General features: G+C 32.0%; 1 protein-coding gene across 1 annotated transcript; it reads left to right on the forward strand.

The window, feature by feature from the left end:
• The first annotated feature begins 6,536 nt into the window (after positions 1 to 6,536).
• Positions 6,537 to 7,931, forward strand: LOC129971680 (uncharacterized). The gene has a single exon (XM_056085656.1). It carries the CDS (start codon positions 6,537 to 6,539, stop codon positions 7,929 to 7,931), a length of 1,395 nt encoding a protein of 464 aa, XP_055941631.1.
• Positions 7,932 to 17,749: the final 9,818 nt, after the last annotated feature.

The following is a 17,749-nucleotide window of genomic DNA, read 5'->3' on the forward strand; positions in this document are numbered from 1 at the left end:
CAATCTAAATGAACTACTTTTAATCACTCTTACTTGTGTACTAACAAATAAAACATTTTTAAATCAAAAATAGCGGAATCGAAATAAAATCGCAAATGTTTTCAAACTAAAATATAAAGAAATTATTTTACAATGAATATCCTAATTCCTAAACACTCAGTAAAATATTTATTATAATGTCATTAAAATTTAATTGCCCTATATAATTTCTAACTGGTTACCGCCATTTTAGCTATTTTGTTTGGACATCTAGATTTTTGATAAAAGATACTAAGTTTTTTTTTTTTTTTTTTTTTTTAATACACTCATAATAGTTTGCCTCCAGAAAAATTTTCTAATAAAACTTTTTAGTCTGACGTATTTCATCATTTATTATTAATAAAATTATGGAATGTTAGCAATTCATCCAAAATTCGAAATTCAGTTCAACTTAATTGATTAGCTGATAACCAATTGAATAATTTTAAAATGGTATATTTTCATCCAGAATAAAAAATTCCAGAAATTTCAACACATCATTACCGAAGTGAAAAATTCAATTACAAATTTCAATCCTAAAAAGTTAAAATAGAATTTCGTTAGAAGAACTTGCGTATTAATCGAAGATGTTTATGGATGTCCTTGTTGATGATAACATAACGAAATTATATACGGTGAGTGATATTACCCGCTTTTAAGCATTAAGTATGAAGTTCAAATAGTGATGGAACTAGAAAAATATTTGAGTCATTGAGATTTGTTATGGCGGGCATATTAATAACTCCGTCAAAACAAAAGTGGATAGAAATCTTAGTAAATAACTGAAGCAAGCAGCAGCTGCTGAAAATTATTGCTGTTGCTTTTCGTGATTACACAATAATTTATTTGATAGTGAAGATTGTTGTCTGGGTGAAATGACTTGAAGACAAAGGTTGTCTTTTATGTGGTTCATTGGTTAACATGAACAACAAAAGGCACATGTGGTCGAGATACTGTAGCAGGCCTGGAGAACTACACGTAAAATTTCTCGGGAGAGAGAGCCGAGATCACACACAAGTCAAGTTCGCTTCTGCTAGAAAAAAAATTTACTAACATCAACAGTGAGACCACGTGATATTTACATGATTGGCAGCTAGCTCCGCTCAGGAAGACCACGTGGTTAACTGAATTCTTAACATCCTGCCCCCCGCAAAATTTCCAAGAATAAATAATTATATTTCATATGCAAAGGGATATTTATCTTTGTATTCTTTGATATGCATTTTAATAGTTGCAGCCAAAACGAAAGGTGAGCAAGTTACACCAAAACAATGTATTAAAATAATACATTGTTGCTGGTTGAGATCTATAGCAGTTTTCATAATACAAGAAACATAAATAGTTCCTATCCAATTCCGCAACTTCTATTTGTAAAAAAGCCCTAGTGTCGCGTTGATTCTCTATATCTATTAATATTGTCTATGTTTCAGCTTTTGTTTTGTTCCGAATGGCAACGGTGTTAAAAAAGATGTATATGTAGTTTTGGAATTCATTAAAAGAGGTTGTGTTTACTTTTGAGAATGGCTTTGAGTTTTATATTTACGCCATAAACAAATGCCCTTTCATCCAAGAAATCGAAAGCAGAGTCTTGAATGAAAGTATCTGAATAAGAATATTATCTGATTCGATGTCAAACCGTGACATCTGGCGTCCGTGACAGGACTCGGTTGCTTTTTAAGAGTAAGTACGAAACATTTCAGCATTTATTTCATTATGGAAACTGTTTTGAAAGATAGGAAGCAACTGAGAAGGCTGTTTACTATAGCATGCAATTCCTTTGACAAGGCAGAAAATCAACTGAGTTGTGCCGATAAGATCAATAAATTAAAGCTAATTGAGGAGAAAGCTCTATTAATGATGGCATGTGAAGAAAAATTTAAACAGTTGTTGTATTCCGAGGAGACTTCCGATACTGAAATCGAGAGAGAAGTAGATGAAAGTAGATGAAAAAGTAGAGAAACTTACATTGATCGCTGGAGATCTTTAAAACAAAAGTTAGAATCATTTGTGATTGAACAGTTATTCTCTAAAAATGAAAGTTTTAATATTGGTATGAATACCTTATTAAATTATCCAAAAATAAAATTACCTACTTTTGACGGTTATGTACGCAATTGGTTATATTTTTGGGGACAGTTTCAAAAAATTGATGAGGACATTAATATCGATTCTCACGATAAATTTTCATATCTATCTCAAGCAATGGAACGAGGTAGTCCTGCCGAAGAATTAATTAAGAGTTTTCCTCCAGGTGGTAATAGCTATGAAAAAGCTTTAAAACAATTAAAATTGCGTTTTGGCAGAGAAGAATTATTAATTCAAGTATACGTCAGAGATTTACTAGCATTAGTTCTTCAAAAACAGAACTGTTCAAAAAATTCCTTAAGAAAGTTGTTTGATCAACTCGAGAGTAAACTACGTTCACTTGAACTATTAGGAGTTACTAGGGAGAAATATGCTGCTATGTTATTTCCTCTAGTTGAGTCATCGCTACCCGAAGAAACTTTGATTGCTTGGGAGCGTTATAGATCGGCTCATCGTAGAGTTCGTGAAACGAACACGAATGATTCCGATCAAAATTCAACTAAAATAGAAAAAAGTGATTTAGAATTTATTTTAGAATTTTTACAAGATGAGGTTGAATCAGAAGAACGCATTCTTCTTGCTTCTAGAAGTTTCAACGCTTCTAAACCGAAAGCGGAAGTGAAATATAATAAATTTTCTGGTGATAAAAAAATGAGTGAAAATAAAACTAGGAATGTAAACTTTTATGAGGCACCTAGTGCAACTGATCTTTTGACTTCGTCGCAAGTGTCAAAACAGTGCATATTTTGTTCTAATGCACACTATTCTGGAGATTGTTTTAAAGTAAGAAAAATGCCCTTGAAGCAAAGAGAGGAACAATCTCAACAATCTCATAATTGTTTTTTATGCTTAAAAACTGGACATTCTGTCAGAGATTGTAATGTCAGAGCTAGTTGTTTGTGTTGTGGCACAAAACACCGCATTCTTCTGTGTAGAAAAATGAATCCGATATCTGAGTCTAAAGACAAAGAATCGCTTGAAGTTGATAAGAGAACTGATAGTAGTTCTGAAATGGATCAAGCTCTTTCCAACTTGTCTACCAATCCAAACGTAGTCCTGCAGACATTCAAAGTTGTAATTAGAGGCAACGGGAAAAAACGTATAGCAAGAGCTATTATCGATACTGGTTCACAGCGGTCATATTTACTACGAGCTACAGCTGAAGAAATGAGCTATGAGCCTACCAGCTGTGAATATTTGCAGCACTCCCTATTTGGTGGCAAGCATACTGGGGTATGTAAACATGATGTATATACTTTGTATTTATCGAGTGTACATGAGAATTATAATTGTAATTTTAAAGTTCTTAGTCAACAAATTATTTGTAAAACTGTGCCACCTACTGTGAATGAGTTTTGCGTGAAGGAGTTAGCTGCTTATACAGCCTGAGTAAAAACTTTAAGGCCAGCAAACATTTTTGAGAAAATGGAAACATATAAACTGAGGAATTAAAATACCATTTGATTGATAAGTATTGAGCTTAAATAAAAGTAAAAAAAAGTAGAAAAATTAATTTGCAAATATTTTATTATTAGAAAATATTACAGAACACACAGATGAATATTTGAGCCTGAGTAAAAACTTTAAGGCCAATATAGAAAATAACATATAAGAAAAAAATTACAAATTCTTAGAAGGTTGTGTAGGAGCCATTTCTTCGAATTACTTCAAATATTCTTGTTTTCATGGATGAAACGAGTTTTTGACAAAGGGGGTCGGTTTTATACCATTCATCTTCGATAGTCGATTTCAGCTCTGTTGTTGATGTAAAATGTCTTCCATTTGCATAAACTTTTTTTGCTACGTTCCCCCAAAGGTTCTCGATTGTGTTGCGGTCGGGTGATCTAGCTGCCCATTTCACAGTTTCAACATTGTTGACTTGGAACCAATTTTTTTGTGCTGTTACTCGAATGAATCTATGCATTGTCTTGCTGATATTTCCAATTTTCTCCAGCAAGACATTCAGCATTTGGTAAAAGATGATTTGTTAGGACATTTTGGTATCCTTGTGAATTCATTCTACCTGAAACGAATGCAATTGAACCCACACCATTGTAAGCAAAACAGCCCCAAGACATGACAGACTCTCCACCTAATTGGCGCTTGGAGAATATTTCTTTTTCATTTCTTATATCATGCCAGTAGAAATTCCAGCCATCTGGGCCATCCAAATTCCATTTTTTTTTTTCGTCAGAAAAAATAATTTCTATCCATTGGTTGTCCCAGGTCATGACTTTCTGGCCAAAGTTCAAACACTCTATTTTGTGTCTCTGCAGTAACTGAGGCTTTGTCAATTTTGCTGTATAAGTGAACCTTCCAGACCTTCTAATTATGTTATAAATCGTTTTTTGACAAACTTTTAAACCTGTCGTCGGAAGCAGTTTCCTGGTTGAGTACTTTCCAGTAGATGCAAGTTGGCAAACCCTTCTTTCATCACTCGAGGACAAAGCTTTAGGTCTTCCCCCAGTATTCTTTTTACTATAATTGTCTTTCAATTTTAAAAAATTGTTGACTGCAGTCTTTGACCTTCCTATCTTTATCGCAATAGCACGGCTACTCATTCCTGTTGAAGACAAAGCTTCGATCTGTCCTCTTTCACGATCAGTTAACTTCTTACTCTTCGCCATCTTCACAAAGATCACCAATACTTCGAAGCAACGTATGAGAAATATGAAAATTGCAGCGTTGTCACAAGCTAGTACTTGCAATGGTAATTACACGATTATATTATATTTATTTTTAAAAAATGACTGGCGGCCTTAAAGTTTTTACTCAGGCAGAAATACTAACTTTTTAAATAACCACATGTTTCTCATAATTATGTATTTACAAATTATGTTTATGGCATCTATTTTTTATCAATGAACTTTAATAATTAATATTATTTGAATCCCTTTTATTTCATTTTACATTTTCTCAAAAATTTTTACTGGCCTTAAAGTTTTTACTCAGGCTGTAATGTAAATATTGTGGATAATTGTGAAGATCCTATTGAAATCCTTATCGGAGCTGATGTAGCTGGGAAGCTCATGATAGGAGGTTATCGTGAAATGTCTTGTGGACTCGTAGCGATTGAAACAAAACTTGGGTGGTCTGTAATGGGACGAATAACTGATACTGCGAGAAGTGAATGTTCATCTTTATTAGTTAAGTCCATGTTATCTACAGCAGAGACAATAACAGACTTATGGTCCTTGGATACTCTTGGCATAACTCACCCATCTGTGAAGAAAAGCCAGATCGAGTTACAAGAAGCTGCTCAAATGCATTTTCTAAATACAGTTCATTTGGTAGATGATCGTTTTGAAGTAGATTTGCCTTGGTTGGAAGATCATCCACCACTCCCAGATTATTTTGATTTAGCAAAGGGAAGACTGAACAAGACTGTTAAATGTCTTAAAACCGAGTCTAATTATGAAGATTATGAGAATGTTTTTAGGGAATGGCTTGAGGAGGGAGTAATTGAGGAAGTTGCCAAAAATGATCAGGCTTCAGTACATTATCTGCCTCATCGAGCAGTTATCAAGGAGAATAGCACTACAAAAATCCGGCCTGTCTTTGACGCTTCTGCCAAGGCAAAGGGATTTCCTAGTCTTAATGATTGTCTTGAGAAGGGGTCGAATCTAATAGAGCAGATTCCGAGTATTTTAACCCGATTTCGAAAAAAGAAGATCGGTGTTATTGCTGACATCCGAAAAGCCTTTCTACAAATAGGTGTTTCACCCACGGATAGAGATTACTTGAGGTTTTTGTGGATTGGTAATGATGGTCAGCTGAAAGAGTACAGACATTGCCATGTAGTTTTTGGTGTATCGAGTAGCCCTTTTCTTCTAAATTCTACTATTCAGCTTCATTTACAAACTGTTTTGGAAAAAATAGGAACTGGAGAATCTTCGTATCCAAAAGATGTCATTCAAAAACTTGCGCATAGTTTTTATGTCGACAATTGTGTTAGTTGCGTTAAAAATGAAAAAGAACTACATCGTTTTATTAACGTTTCGACTGAGGTAATGGCCGAGAAAAAATTCGAGCTTAGAGGGTGGGAGTTCAGTGATGTCAATGCTGATACTTCTGCCGATACAAATGTGCTCGGCCTGGTATGGAATAAAAAATCTAACTGGTGGTTAGGACCAAGTTGGCTTTACTTGCCTAAAGAGGATTGGCCAAAAGGAAATCTAAGCTTAAATGAAAGCGAGATTGTCCGGGAAAAGAAAAAGTCCATAGTTTCATCTGTGACAAGAAGTTTGATTTCTACAAGTTTTTTTCCTAAGGAAGACTGGTATTACAAATATTTTTCGAAATACCAGAAAATAGTTCATCTAATTGCCTGGATTCTACGGTTTACCTTTAATTGTTGAGCTGAAAAATTTAAGAAAAGACATGGAGACCTTGATTTTGATGAAATTTTTGAAGACGAGAAATTATTAATCAAAATGGTTCAAGAGGATTGCTTTGTAGACGAGAGAGATAATAAATTAAAAACTTTAGGAGTATTTAAGGATCAGAGTGGAATCCTCAGACTGAAAACGAAACTTACCTTTCGACAGGATTCAGAAGAGTTTAAAACTCCAGCTATTCTTCCGTCTGATCATGAGGTAGTCAAGAGATTAATACGATATTATCACGAGAAAAATGCACATGCTGGTACCCAAATTTTAATAAATATTCTTCGAGAGAGATTTTGGCTTCTTAATGCTCGAAAAACGGTGAGATCTCTGATTAATAAGTGCACCGTATGTAGAAGATTTTCTGCAAAAAGCGTGCAAGTTTGCACAGCAAACCCTCCAAACGACAGACTCCGAGAAGCGGCTGTATTTGAAATTTGTGGCATTGATTTTGCTGGTCCAGTGATCTTAAAAGGTAACACCAAATCCTGGATTTGCTTATTCACCTGCGCCGTATACAGGACAGTGCATCTAGAATTGGTTGAGTCCATGTCTACTGAGAGTTTTTTACTAGCCCTTAGAAGATTTATATCCCGCAGAGGAAGAAGTAAAATAATTTACTGTGACAACGGAACTAACTTTGTAGGAGCTTCAAATGCGCTACGAGATCTAAACTGGAAGCAGATTATTGATGATACATCTATATCACCAATTCAATGGAAGTTTAATCCACCAACTGCCTCATGGTGGGGAGGTTGGTGGGAGAGATTAATAGGTATTCTCAAGAGTTTACTGAGGCGAGTACTAGGAAGAGCTTCTTTAACTTCCGAAGAAATGATCATCATTCTCTGCGGCTGTGAAGCAGTGATCAACTCCCGTCCATTGACCTATGTTACTGAAAATGTTACTTTGATGCCTTTAAGTCCATCTCTATTTCTTCAAGACATTCAAACAAGTGGTGTTCCTGATCTTGATGATATTGGACACAGAAGTCTGAATAAACGAGTCAAATACAGACAAAACTTACAAAAGGATCTTCGAAAAAGATTTAGATCCGAATATCTAGGAGCACTTATTCAAAAATCGAATAAGATAAGATCAGTGAAAGTGAGTATCGATGATGTTGTATTGATAGAAAGTGACAAAACCAAGCGACTGAATTGGCCACTGGGAAAAATAAAAGAGATTATTCCAGGTCAAGATGGAGTAACAAGACTTGTGAGACTTAAAACGGCAAATGGAGAATTACTAAGACCGACTCAGAGACTGTATCCACTAGAAGTCTCTAATGATGATCTTATTGTTGAGAACTTTTCAACTAAGAAGTTGAAAACTTTTAAAGAGTATGGCTCTAACAATGTGTGTGATGTAAGCTTTGAGCCACAGTTTCAAAAGACTAGAACAGGTCGTACGGTCAAAATACCTAAAAGACTGGACTTGTGAACTATTTTAATTTTGTTAATTTTATATATCTTTCTTGCAACTATGTGTAAGTTAAAGTTTTAATGTAAAATGTTAACTTAGGTGGGAGGATGTCGCGTTGATTCTCTATATCTATTAATATTGTCTATGTTTCAGCTTTTGTTTTGTTCCGAATGGCAACGGTGTTAAAAAAGATGTATATGTAGTTTTGGAATTCATTAAAAGAGGTTGTGTTTACTTTTGAGAGTGGCTTTGAGTTTTATATTTACGCCATAAACAAATGCCCTTTCATTCAAGAAATCGAAAGCAGAGTCTTTAATGAAAGTATCTGAATAAGAATATTATCTGATTCGATGTCAAACCGTGACACCTAGCAATATCTCCACAAAATCCAGTTTCATGTTCTCTAAATTTTAATATAACATCAATAAGGTGAAGATTTAAATTTTCTCCTGAAAGAAGACATTCATTTAGACTGATATTACTTTGCTTACTGCTGGCATCATATACCATTCTAGTATTTATACTGGAAGAGGTTTCCCTGAAAACCGGCATTACATATCCAGTAAAAACATTCGTCAAGACACATCTGAATTATGCCCTCGTAAATCTGTTCTTGCAGAACTGCATTATACCTCCCAAACAACGCTTGATCCTTATTAAATCTTTTTTCTTAAGCAATGAATCTCTTTTTCGCAACGTCAAAATTATTAATTAATTTTTCTTTAATTTCGTTTGTTTTCCACTGCAACGGTGCTTCATATCGTCCGTTCTTTGATTTAAGTTCTGTTCCAAAATTACATAAATTATCTCTGGATTTATTTTCAGAAGTCGCATCGAGCAAGAAGGAATCTACCCAGATCAGATTTCACTACACAAGATACGGTAAACGCAAAAGGATGTTTCCTTTTTTTGGAAGTCTATCATTTAACCAATCAATGTGTCAACCAAAAAGTATCGGCTGCAAGTTTTTTGCTTTTCCCCTTAGAACATTGTACAGGAACACCCAGCAGGATCTGGAGAGGGGTGGAATTTTCCAGGGAGTCAGATAGCAGGCAGGTGGCTGGAATTGCTTTGCTTACAAGTTGGAGGTCAACATTCGAATATGTCCGCAACAGTTATTTCGTTTGACGCCAAAGCCTCAATGTTTATGAATTGAAAAGAAGGAAATCTGCTCTTTATTTTTAGACGTACAAAGTCGAATATTTTCTCTATGGGTTCGCGTTTTGAGAAAGTATAAATTATAAATTTTTCTTGATGTATTGGTTTCAAATTTAAAGCGTGTTTTAGATCACTACGCAAAAAGGACTTTTATGACCTTGAATCAAAAGTCTAGCCGTGACCCTATTTGAACCATTTTCTGCCTAGACGTTAGCAGTTTGAAAAAAAAAATGTAAAAAATGGAATGCATGCATCGTATCTTGTAATTATACAAAGTTAAACAAGCTTATAATTTTTTTTTATTTCTGAAATCCTGCGAGTGTAACACAAAAACAAAAATAATTTATAAATGCCAAATTTTTTTAAATTACAACTTTTAGCATTGTGGCAAAAATTATTTACTTTAAAGCAAAATATTATGCAAAAATTTCATATTTATATTTAATGCAAAAATAATAAATTAAAAAATAAGTGAATTAAAATGCTTATTGTTTCAGAAAACTGTGTTTAAAATAGTATTAATTATTTTTCGAAGCTCAATCTCCTCCATACCAGTTCTTGAAACAGTTTCAATTATAAAATAACAAGTTAAATATTCCTTCCTTAAAGAATTTTGCAGATCATTTGAAAATTGGCTGATATTATACCTTTTCAGCAGTGCTAAAATCAAAGATCATAATTTTTTATAAAATGCTAGCAAACGTTCTCTTTGGTTAGAAATTCGGAGTTTGATTGCTGTATTAATAAAATCGGACATTTTTTTCTGTAGTATTCATATTTTGACATTTAACAGCTATTGTGGGTATGCAGAGTCGTTTGGAAGGAAAAGGAGTTTTTGATTAGGATAGTTTTGGCCGTATATTTGCAAAATTTTAAATGGTATACATAGACAAGAAAACATTTTTTCCATAAAATATTATTTACCCTGTGTTACTATTGTCATTTTAAATCATTAAATTTTTGTAAATTTTGAAAATTTACATTATTAATGCAGTTATTTCTTAGATATGAATCTACCTATATCTTAATAAGTTTTCAACACTAGAACATTATTCTCTTTATATTTTAACAAATAACTGCAAGCAATTGCTGTGGAAATTAACTTATTTAAAATTTTGCAAATTTATCAAAATTATTTTTAAAAATTTATAAGAATTTTTAAGTACTTCGAGTTATTTATATCAATAACTCTTTAAATGAAAAAAAAAAAAAAAAGTGGGAGAGAGAACTTCTGAATGATTCAATTTTCTGAAGCAGCAATGATTTTAATGGATATGCAAATACACTGCGTAAAAAAAGTAGAAGGACAGTGTATTTTTGCCAATTAATATCTCTTATTTTCTCCTTACTACCAGATATTTATGCATATTTAGTTTAATGACCCTTGTTTTCATTTTAGGCAAAAATTAAACTTCTACCACTAATATTATTAAGAAAATTAGTATATATAATTTCCAATGCGTAAAAAAAGTAGAAGGACACTTGCTAATATGTTTAATTTAGTGAGTTGTTCTTTATGTAAATAGTAATTTTGTACTTTGTTTATCCTTTTCTGTCAAAAAAATCTAATTTGTTTAAAAGTTACGTTGTTTCTCCGTTCTCAGAAATGCCTAAAGGAATACCTTTGAACGATTTGCAAAAAGGGCAAATTTACGTATATCAAAATGATGGTAAAGGTGTCAGAGAGATTGCTCGATTGTTGCAGGTGAGCCCCAATACAATTTCAAACTTTATCAGAAATCCTTATAAAAATGGAAATAAAAAGAAGACTGGTAGACCGAAGAAGTTAACATCACGTGATGAAAGAAAACTTGCTCGTGTGCTGAAGATGAACAAAGGAAGTGTTTCAAAGGCAAGAAATCAAGCAGGACTTAATCATGTGACGAAACAAACAGTTTACAACTATATTAAAAGATCTAAAAAATTCATTTTCAAAAAACGGAAACATCATCCTAAGTGTAAACAAGATCACATTGATAACCGTTTAGCGTGGGCTAAGGAGCACATGTCCTGAACTACAGAATGGACTTCTGTGATATTTCCCGATGAAAAGAAATTTAACTTAGACGGTTCAGACGGATATCAGCACTACTGGCATTGTCTGGGGACTGAAGGCGAATACTATTCAACACGACAAATGGGAGGAGGGAGTTTAATGGTTTGGTTGGCTGTTGGATACGGAGGAAGGACAAGTCTGGTTTTCTTAAATGGTAGGTAAAAACATACAAACTACATTCAAGTGCTGAATTCCGAGCTTCTTCCTTATGCCTCTGACATGGGTGGTGAAGAGTGGAAGTTTCAGCAAGACGGAGCTTCCATTCACACCACGACTGGAGTCAAAAATTGGTTCCTAACAAATAATGTGGATGTTTTACCATGGCCAGCCAAAAGTCCTGATCTTAATATAGTGGAAAACATCTGGGCAATGCTAGTTCGTCGAGTTTATGCTGATGGAAGGCAATTTGATTCGCAAACTCAGCTTCGAGAAGCATTGAATGACTCGTGGGACAATTTTTGTCAAACTGAAATTCAAACTCTATACAATTCACTTCCAAACAGAATATTTGAAGTTATAAAGGCCAATGGGAAGACCATTCCTTATTAAAGTCACTATTTTTTCATTCATTATAATGCTGTCCTACTTTTTTTACAAAGTTTCAAAAAAGAGAAACTATTTTTTTTACCATTAATATTTTATGTTTGAACATCATAATTCTGATGTTAAAATTGTATTTTTGAAATATTTGTTAAATGTTTCTAATAAAAAATTTTAGTAAAAATAAAATATTTTTTGGTTATTGTTACAAAATCAAGTGTCCTACTTTTTTTACGCAGTGTATACTATTTCAACGTTATTCTTCAACATCAAATGCGTCTTTCCGTAATTAATAAATTGTAACCAAACAGCGGTAAAAAAACAGAGCGTCAGGAAAATTTTTAGGTGAAATTATAAGATGTTATGAGTGCCGAGATCACACTCCCCCAAGTACACAAGTCAAGTTCCCTTCTGCTACAAAAAAAATATATATATACTAACATCAACAGTGAGACCACGTGATATTTACTGGCAGACATGATTAACTTAGACCACGTGATTGGCAGCTAGCTCTGCCCAGGAAGACCACGAGGTTAAATGAATTCTTAACTGCATTCAACTAAACTACAGGAACCTAAAAAGCACCAAACTTTTCTAATTATCATTCCGAGATCAGAGCAGATGTTCACCATGTCACTCGTTCGTCATTTTAATCCATCCTTTATTTTCGTATGCTTTCATATACCTTTGCTCATTTGTTTCTTTCAAAAGAAAAACAATTTCCGACCAAACTTTTAACTTGATAAAGAACATGCATTACGTACTTAAATATCATTCACACATTTTAAAATGTAAAATATCTTGAATGAAAATAAAATTAAAAATATCCATTTTAAAATGTAAGATATTTTTTAAGTCTTTAAAGAGTGGGCATATTTTCTATAAATTTCCCGAGCCAAATTTATTCCAAATGCAGAATAGTATGGGTCGTTGAAATGCCTAATTTAGAACATAGTTTCTTATTAAGAATTCTTAAAATTGTAACAATATTTTTAGACATGACATAGGCTTGGAACAAAAAAAAAGTTTATAAAATAATGCATTTTACAAAACAAAAAAAGTATGATTAATAGAAGTAAAATAAGTATGATTAACTGAACAATGAAATGAATAAATTTATATGAAAATTGCTTGCTATTTTAGAAATATTGCAAAACTATGACATAAAAGAACATCGATCTCGAATGATAAAATTCGATTCCGAACGATGCAATTCGTACTTCCGCGCAAATATGTCATGTCTGCATTTTTATTAAAACTGAAGTTCGGCATTTTTTGGAGTATATTGTTACTCATTATTTTAAAAATGTCTTTTCGGGATACCAATTTCGTTTCCATGAAATTTTTAATGAATTCTTCAAAATGCATATTTTAACAGATTAAAGCAAAAAAATATATGTATTTACAGTTTAGTACTATTTATTTAAAACCTTTAAAAAAAATTTGATGCATTGTTAACATGGAATAAAATATTTCAATATCATCGATTTTTAAGTTGGAATGCTTCTGAAAATCGCGTATTGCACAAGTGTATCTAGCTATCTACAGAAAACGTAATAGCAGATGCAATCAAGACAAATGAAAACGCAAGGCAAACTTAAAATATTTTCATGGTATGTGATGTACCGGGCTAAAGGTTCGAATCATCTTTAAATTTTTATGGTATATATAAAAATATATTGCAGATACAAGCCACATTTTTATTTCAATCGATCAGAAAGAAAACTCCAAAAATATTCCATTTTCTAGAACGTGTATAAAAAATACCCCCTCAACAAAAAATAGATCAAAAATCTTGCACCAGATTCATGCTACCGATCGAACTTTCATAACTATTTTTTGCTAATAGCTTGAAAACAATACACTCAATGTGTTTTTATTGCATGCAATTGTTTTTATTTACCTCACCTGGGAAAATAAAAATCTGAACAATCGTAGCATTAACGGCCTAGCCAGAGACCAGCTTTATAGTGCGGTGGAGGTTGTAACATGTTTATTAGAAAAATTGCAAAAAATTTCGGGGAAAACTCCACCCATTGTTTATGTTTTATTATTATGATCTTTCCCCCAAACATTAGCAAATTCATCAAATGTGTCCAGTTTTCATCGTATTTGTATGCGATTTTCATTTGGCACTAAAAATATCAATGCAATTCCAGGCATCTTTTTTTGGAATATTTTAAATATTTGGATACATTTTTGGAACGCAATTTTACAAAATTCAGCTCGATGTAATAATTTCAAGGATTATAATAAAATTTCTCTTCCATTTGAATTATTGATTGTCATGATAAATAATTTTTCCCTTTTATCATAAAAACTAACAGGAAATTTCAAAGAGGTTTTGATTTTTTAGGACATGAAACTAACAGTATAAAACCAGCGGCAGTGGTCTCCTAAAAACGTTTTCATACACTAATAAACACATTATTCCAGAGAAAGCCTTGCATAGCATATAATAATTACGAAATATTAACTTCAGGCAGGAATTTAGATTTCGAATTTGAGAGATGGACTCCTAGCATGCAGAAAATATGAGAAAATAAATATATGTTTTAAACGCGTTGTTCCCAACAGACAGTAACAAAAATGTGACACAAGTACATTTGTAGTCACAAAACCACATACCAAATTTGATATATTTAAGTCACTACGTTTTTTACTTGTCACGTTTACGCGCTTTTGAAAATAGAGACTGACAGACGGCCAACCCCAAGTTGAGAGGCATCTAAATACAATTGTTAAATTTATGTACCAAATTTTATCTATCTAGCTCTTTTTGTAATTAGCGTGTTGTTAAATTATATCTGAAACGACGACCAGACTTCCTATGAACAGATATTACTGAAAGTTCGATAGAAATCTACAAATTGGTATAAAGACCGTACACCAAATTTCATCCGTCTAGCTAAAAGCGCTTTTGAGTTATGTTCATAGACAGAGATAATGCCAAAAATTTATATTTCGTAGAGATCCTTCAAAATTTCGAGTTCGAATTTCTTGATTATAATTCTCTCCATAACCTGAGTGCGAGAAATTAAAAAGAATAAATTAAATCCTACATATTTTAAGTTAATTTGAGTCATTTCAATTTTTTAAGCTATGCTAAGTCGTTTATATCATATTAAATATATTTGCATAAAGGTGTGCAGTGTGGGGAGAGCGAGAATATGTATTTTGAAAGATTAATTCAAGTGGTACAGCGGAAGTTAAGCTGAAGAGCAGCTGAAACTGACATTGCAGATGAATCATCATTTTATTTAATACTCCCAATTTAAATACCGTTTGCAGCAACAGTTAAAACTATTTTGTCTACACACACACACACACACAAAAAAAAAAAAAAAAAAAACGAGCTTAACGTCATTAATAAAATAATTTGCAGTGAGATGTGGTAATGATATTTTGACATAGCAAAAGCAATATAAGCTTGGCAGCTGAAAATGAAACTGATAACTTTGGCTTTCAGATATGCTGACTAAGTGGTTCCTAAAATTCTCTCCACTTGGAATTAATTAAAGCAAACAGTAAAATAAATGGATGGGTTAAAAACAAACTTCAGGACCATCAATAAAAAAAATGTTAATACACAAAATGCAAAGCATTGCGAATTCAGACCCAGGGGCCTACCTACATAAAATAGTGCTCAAGACAAATAGAAAAGCAGTGCTTCTCCTTTCCTTTTTTAAACCGTAGTTCTTTCATATTTCTTCTGTCTCTCACCAAAAACATTATGGGGAATGGAAAATGAAATTAAATTTAAGTAATTTTATATAAAACATTTTTGTATAATACAGCCTAGCAGTCGATCAATACATCTTAATTATTTTACAGATTAATTGAACTATTTTTCAGAATCTAAATATAGCAGTTAGAGCCGATTGTTTAAAGAAAAAAAAAATGCATCCAAAATGAGTAAAAACATTTGAAATTATGTTTTAAAAACGTAATGATTGACAAATAGAAATGCATATTATAAGCGAAAATGCTTCCAAGAATATGAGCACAGTTCAAAACTTTCAGAGATAAAATAGTATGAATTTATTATTCAAGTCCCTTTTAAGTGATTTAAAGAATTAATATAAACATTTCCTGGGCACTTTCAACAAAATTTCATAAATTTTTGGCATAATTAAAAAAAAAAATTAAACATTTTAATGAGATCACTATTATGTCTTTTAGATGAAAAGCAATCCGTATTTAATATATAATTTATCTTAATACTAAAACAGAAACTGTATATGTCAATCCACTGGCATATTAATATTAGACCCAATTATTTCACCAAATTTAATCAAACTTGACACTAATCGATTTTGGATGGCAGGAAATTGCACCTCAAAGCGATTTTTTTTTAAATGTCAAACAGTTTTAATGCATCAAATTAATAGAAATCTCTTTTGTCTTAGTGTTAACTTCTGAAAATATGACTACACAAAAATAACACTAAGTGTGCCATAACTTTGTCACACTATCTTTAAATTTAAAAAAATATATCTTCAATGATATTAGATAGTTGAGCAATGTTTCCAATTTTGATAACTTTTTGGCAATATTTCTAGATGCGATTAAATTGCCTATTATTCCATTTAATCGCATTGTTCGAATTAACTTGCCTATTATTCCATTCACTGTTCGAATTCAAATTGCCTGTTTCGTTGTTCCATTATGAAATGAGCTTGATCGGTTCACTAGCTGCGATTTTAAATTTATATATAAAATTCAGGTTTATAAATATTTACAAAAAAAATCGTTTATATTAGCTTACGGTATCAACTGCTTATTTCATTTACCATTTCACATTCATTGAAACAGCGCATTTATGTTTTGTTTTGCAATCTGCCTGCATTTGTGTCACCACTATTTTTAAAAAAACTATTAAAAAACGATACTGGAGAAGTTCATTACTAAAACTTTATTTCGTGAATGATTTACATGTGAATATCCACGGTCGATTCTTAAAAGAAACTTTAATATCATGACACATTTTTAATGAAATCTAGTTCAAGAACCTATTTTTAAACCTTAATTTTTTTTTATCAAATTCGAGTAAAAAATAATCAGTAAAATAAAATTTTAATTATTTATTTTGAATTTTTTTTATTTTAATATTGAGACGAATATTTAACTAGACTAATCTTTGAAACACGTCTCACTTAAAGAAAACAGGCTTCAAAATTTCGGAAACAATTTTTCGTCGAATTCATTTTGAGAAAATAACTCGCTAATCATTATTATCACTGGACAACAGATAAAGTTGAATAGAATATTGGTTAAAAAATTTTGTTTTGTTGCTAAATAATAATAAAAATATATATATATAAACTGAGCTTTAATTTTCAAAATAACATTCGAATATTTTAAAATTTAAAACATTAAGACTAAAACAGTGCATTTCTTGAAAAATAAAGCTAAATATTCAACACAAAACTTTTCTTGGAAAATATTACAAGTTTTTATAAATCTTTCTAAATTTCAATAAGATTATCAAGAGGAATTTGTTAGATTCATCTTTTCATTGCCAAATACTATACAACAATTAAATGATTATTGGCTGTATGAACTTTTCAAACTGAGCTAGCTAGCTAATAAACCGGAGCTGTCATTCAAGCGAATAATTCGTTTACAGAAGCAACGTTCTGTTAAAAATCTGTCAAGGTTTCTTTCGCCATTTTTTTTTCTGAGAGGAGAATTTACAATAAAATAAACCCATTCCAAACTTAAAAAATAAGAACATTCCATCCGTGCTATTTTTTTATCACTGTAAAGCTCTTATTACTAAAATTTTCTGCAATAAAACACTTATTTTTAATGAAATTTGACTTCAAATAAACATTTCAAAACAACTATTTTGCTGACAGATCAAAGTTTCCAACAAATAGAAATATGTCATAAGCTTATTTATATTAAACTTGCATTCACTTTTATCATTTCTTAGGTTTATTTTAACCTTGAGTAAAAAAATGTACTTTTTGTAGATGTCACTAATTTATTCCACAATTTTGCATCCCCTGGTTAATGCCACCCACGGAACTTGTCCACGACTTGTCCTTCCAGCCACACACACCTTAGTTAGCCACAA

Source organism: Argiope bruennichi, chromosome 6 (assembly GCF_947563725.1).
Source record: "Argiope bruennichi chromosome 6, qqArgBrue1.1, whole genome shotgun sequence".
NCBI lineage: Eukaryota > Metazoa > Arthropoda > Arachnida > Araneae > Araneidae > Argiope > Argiope bruennichi.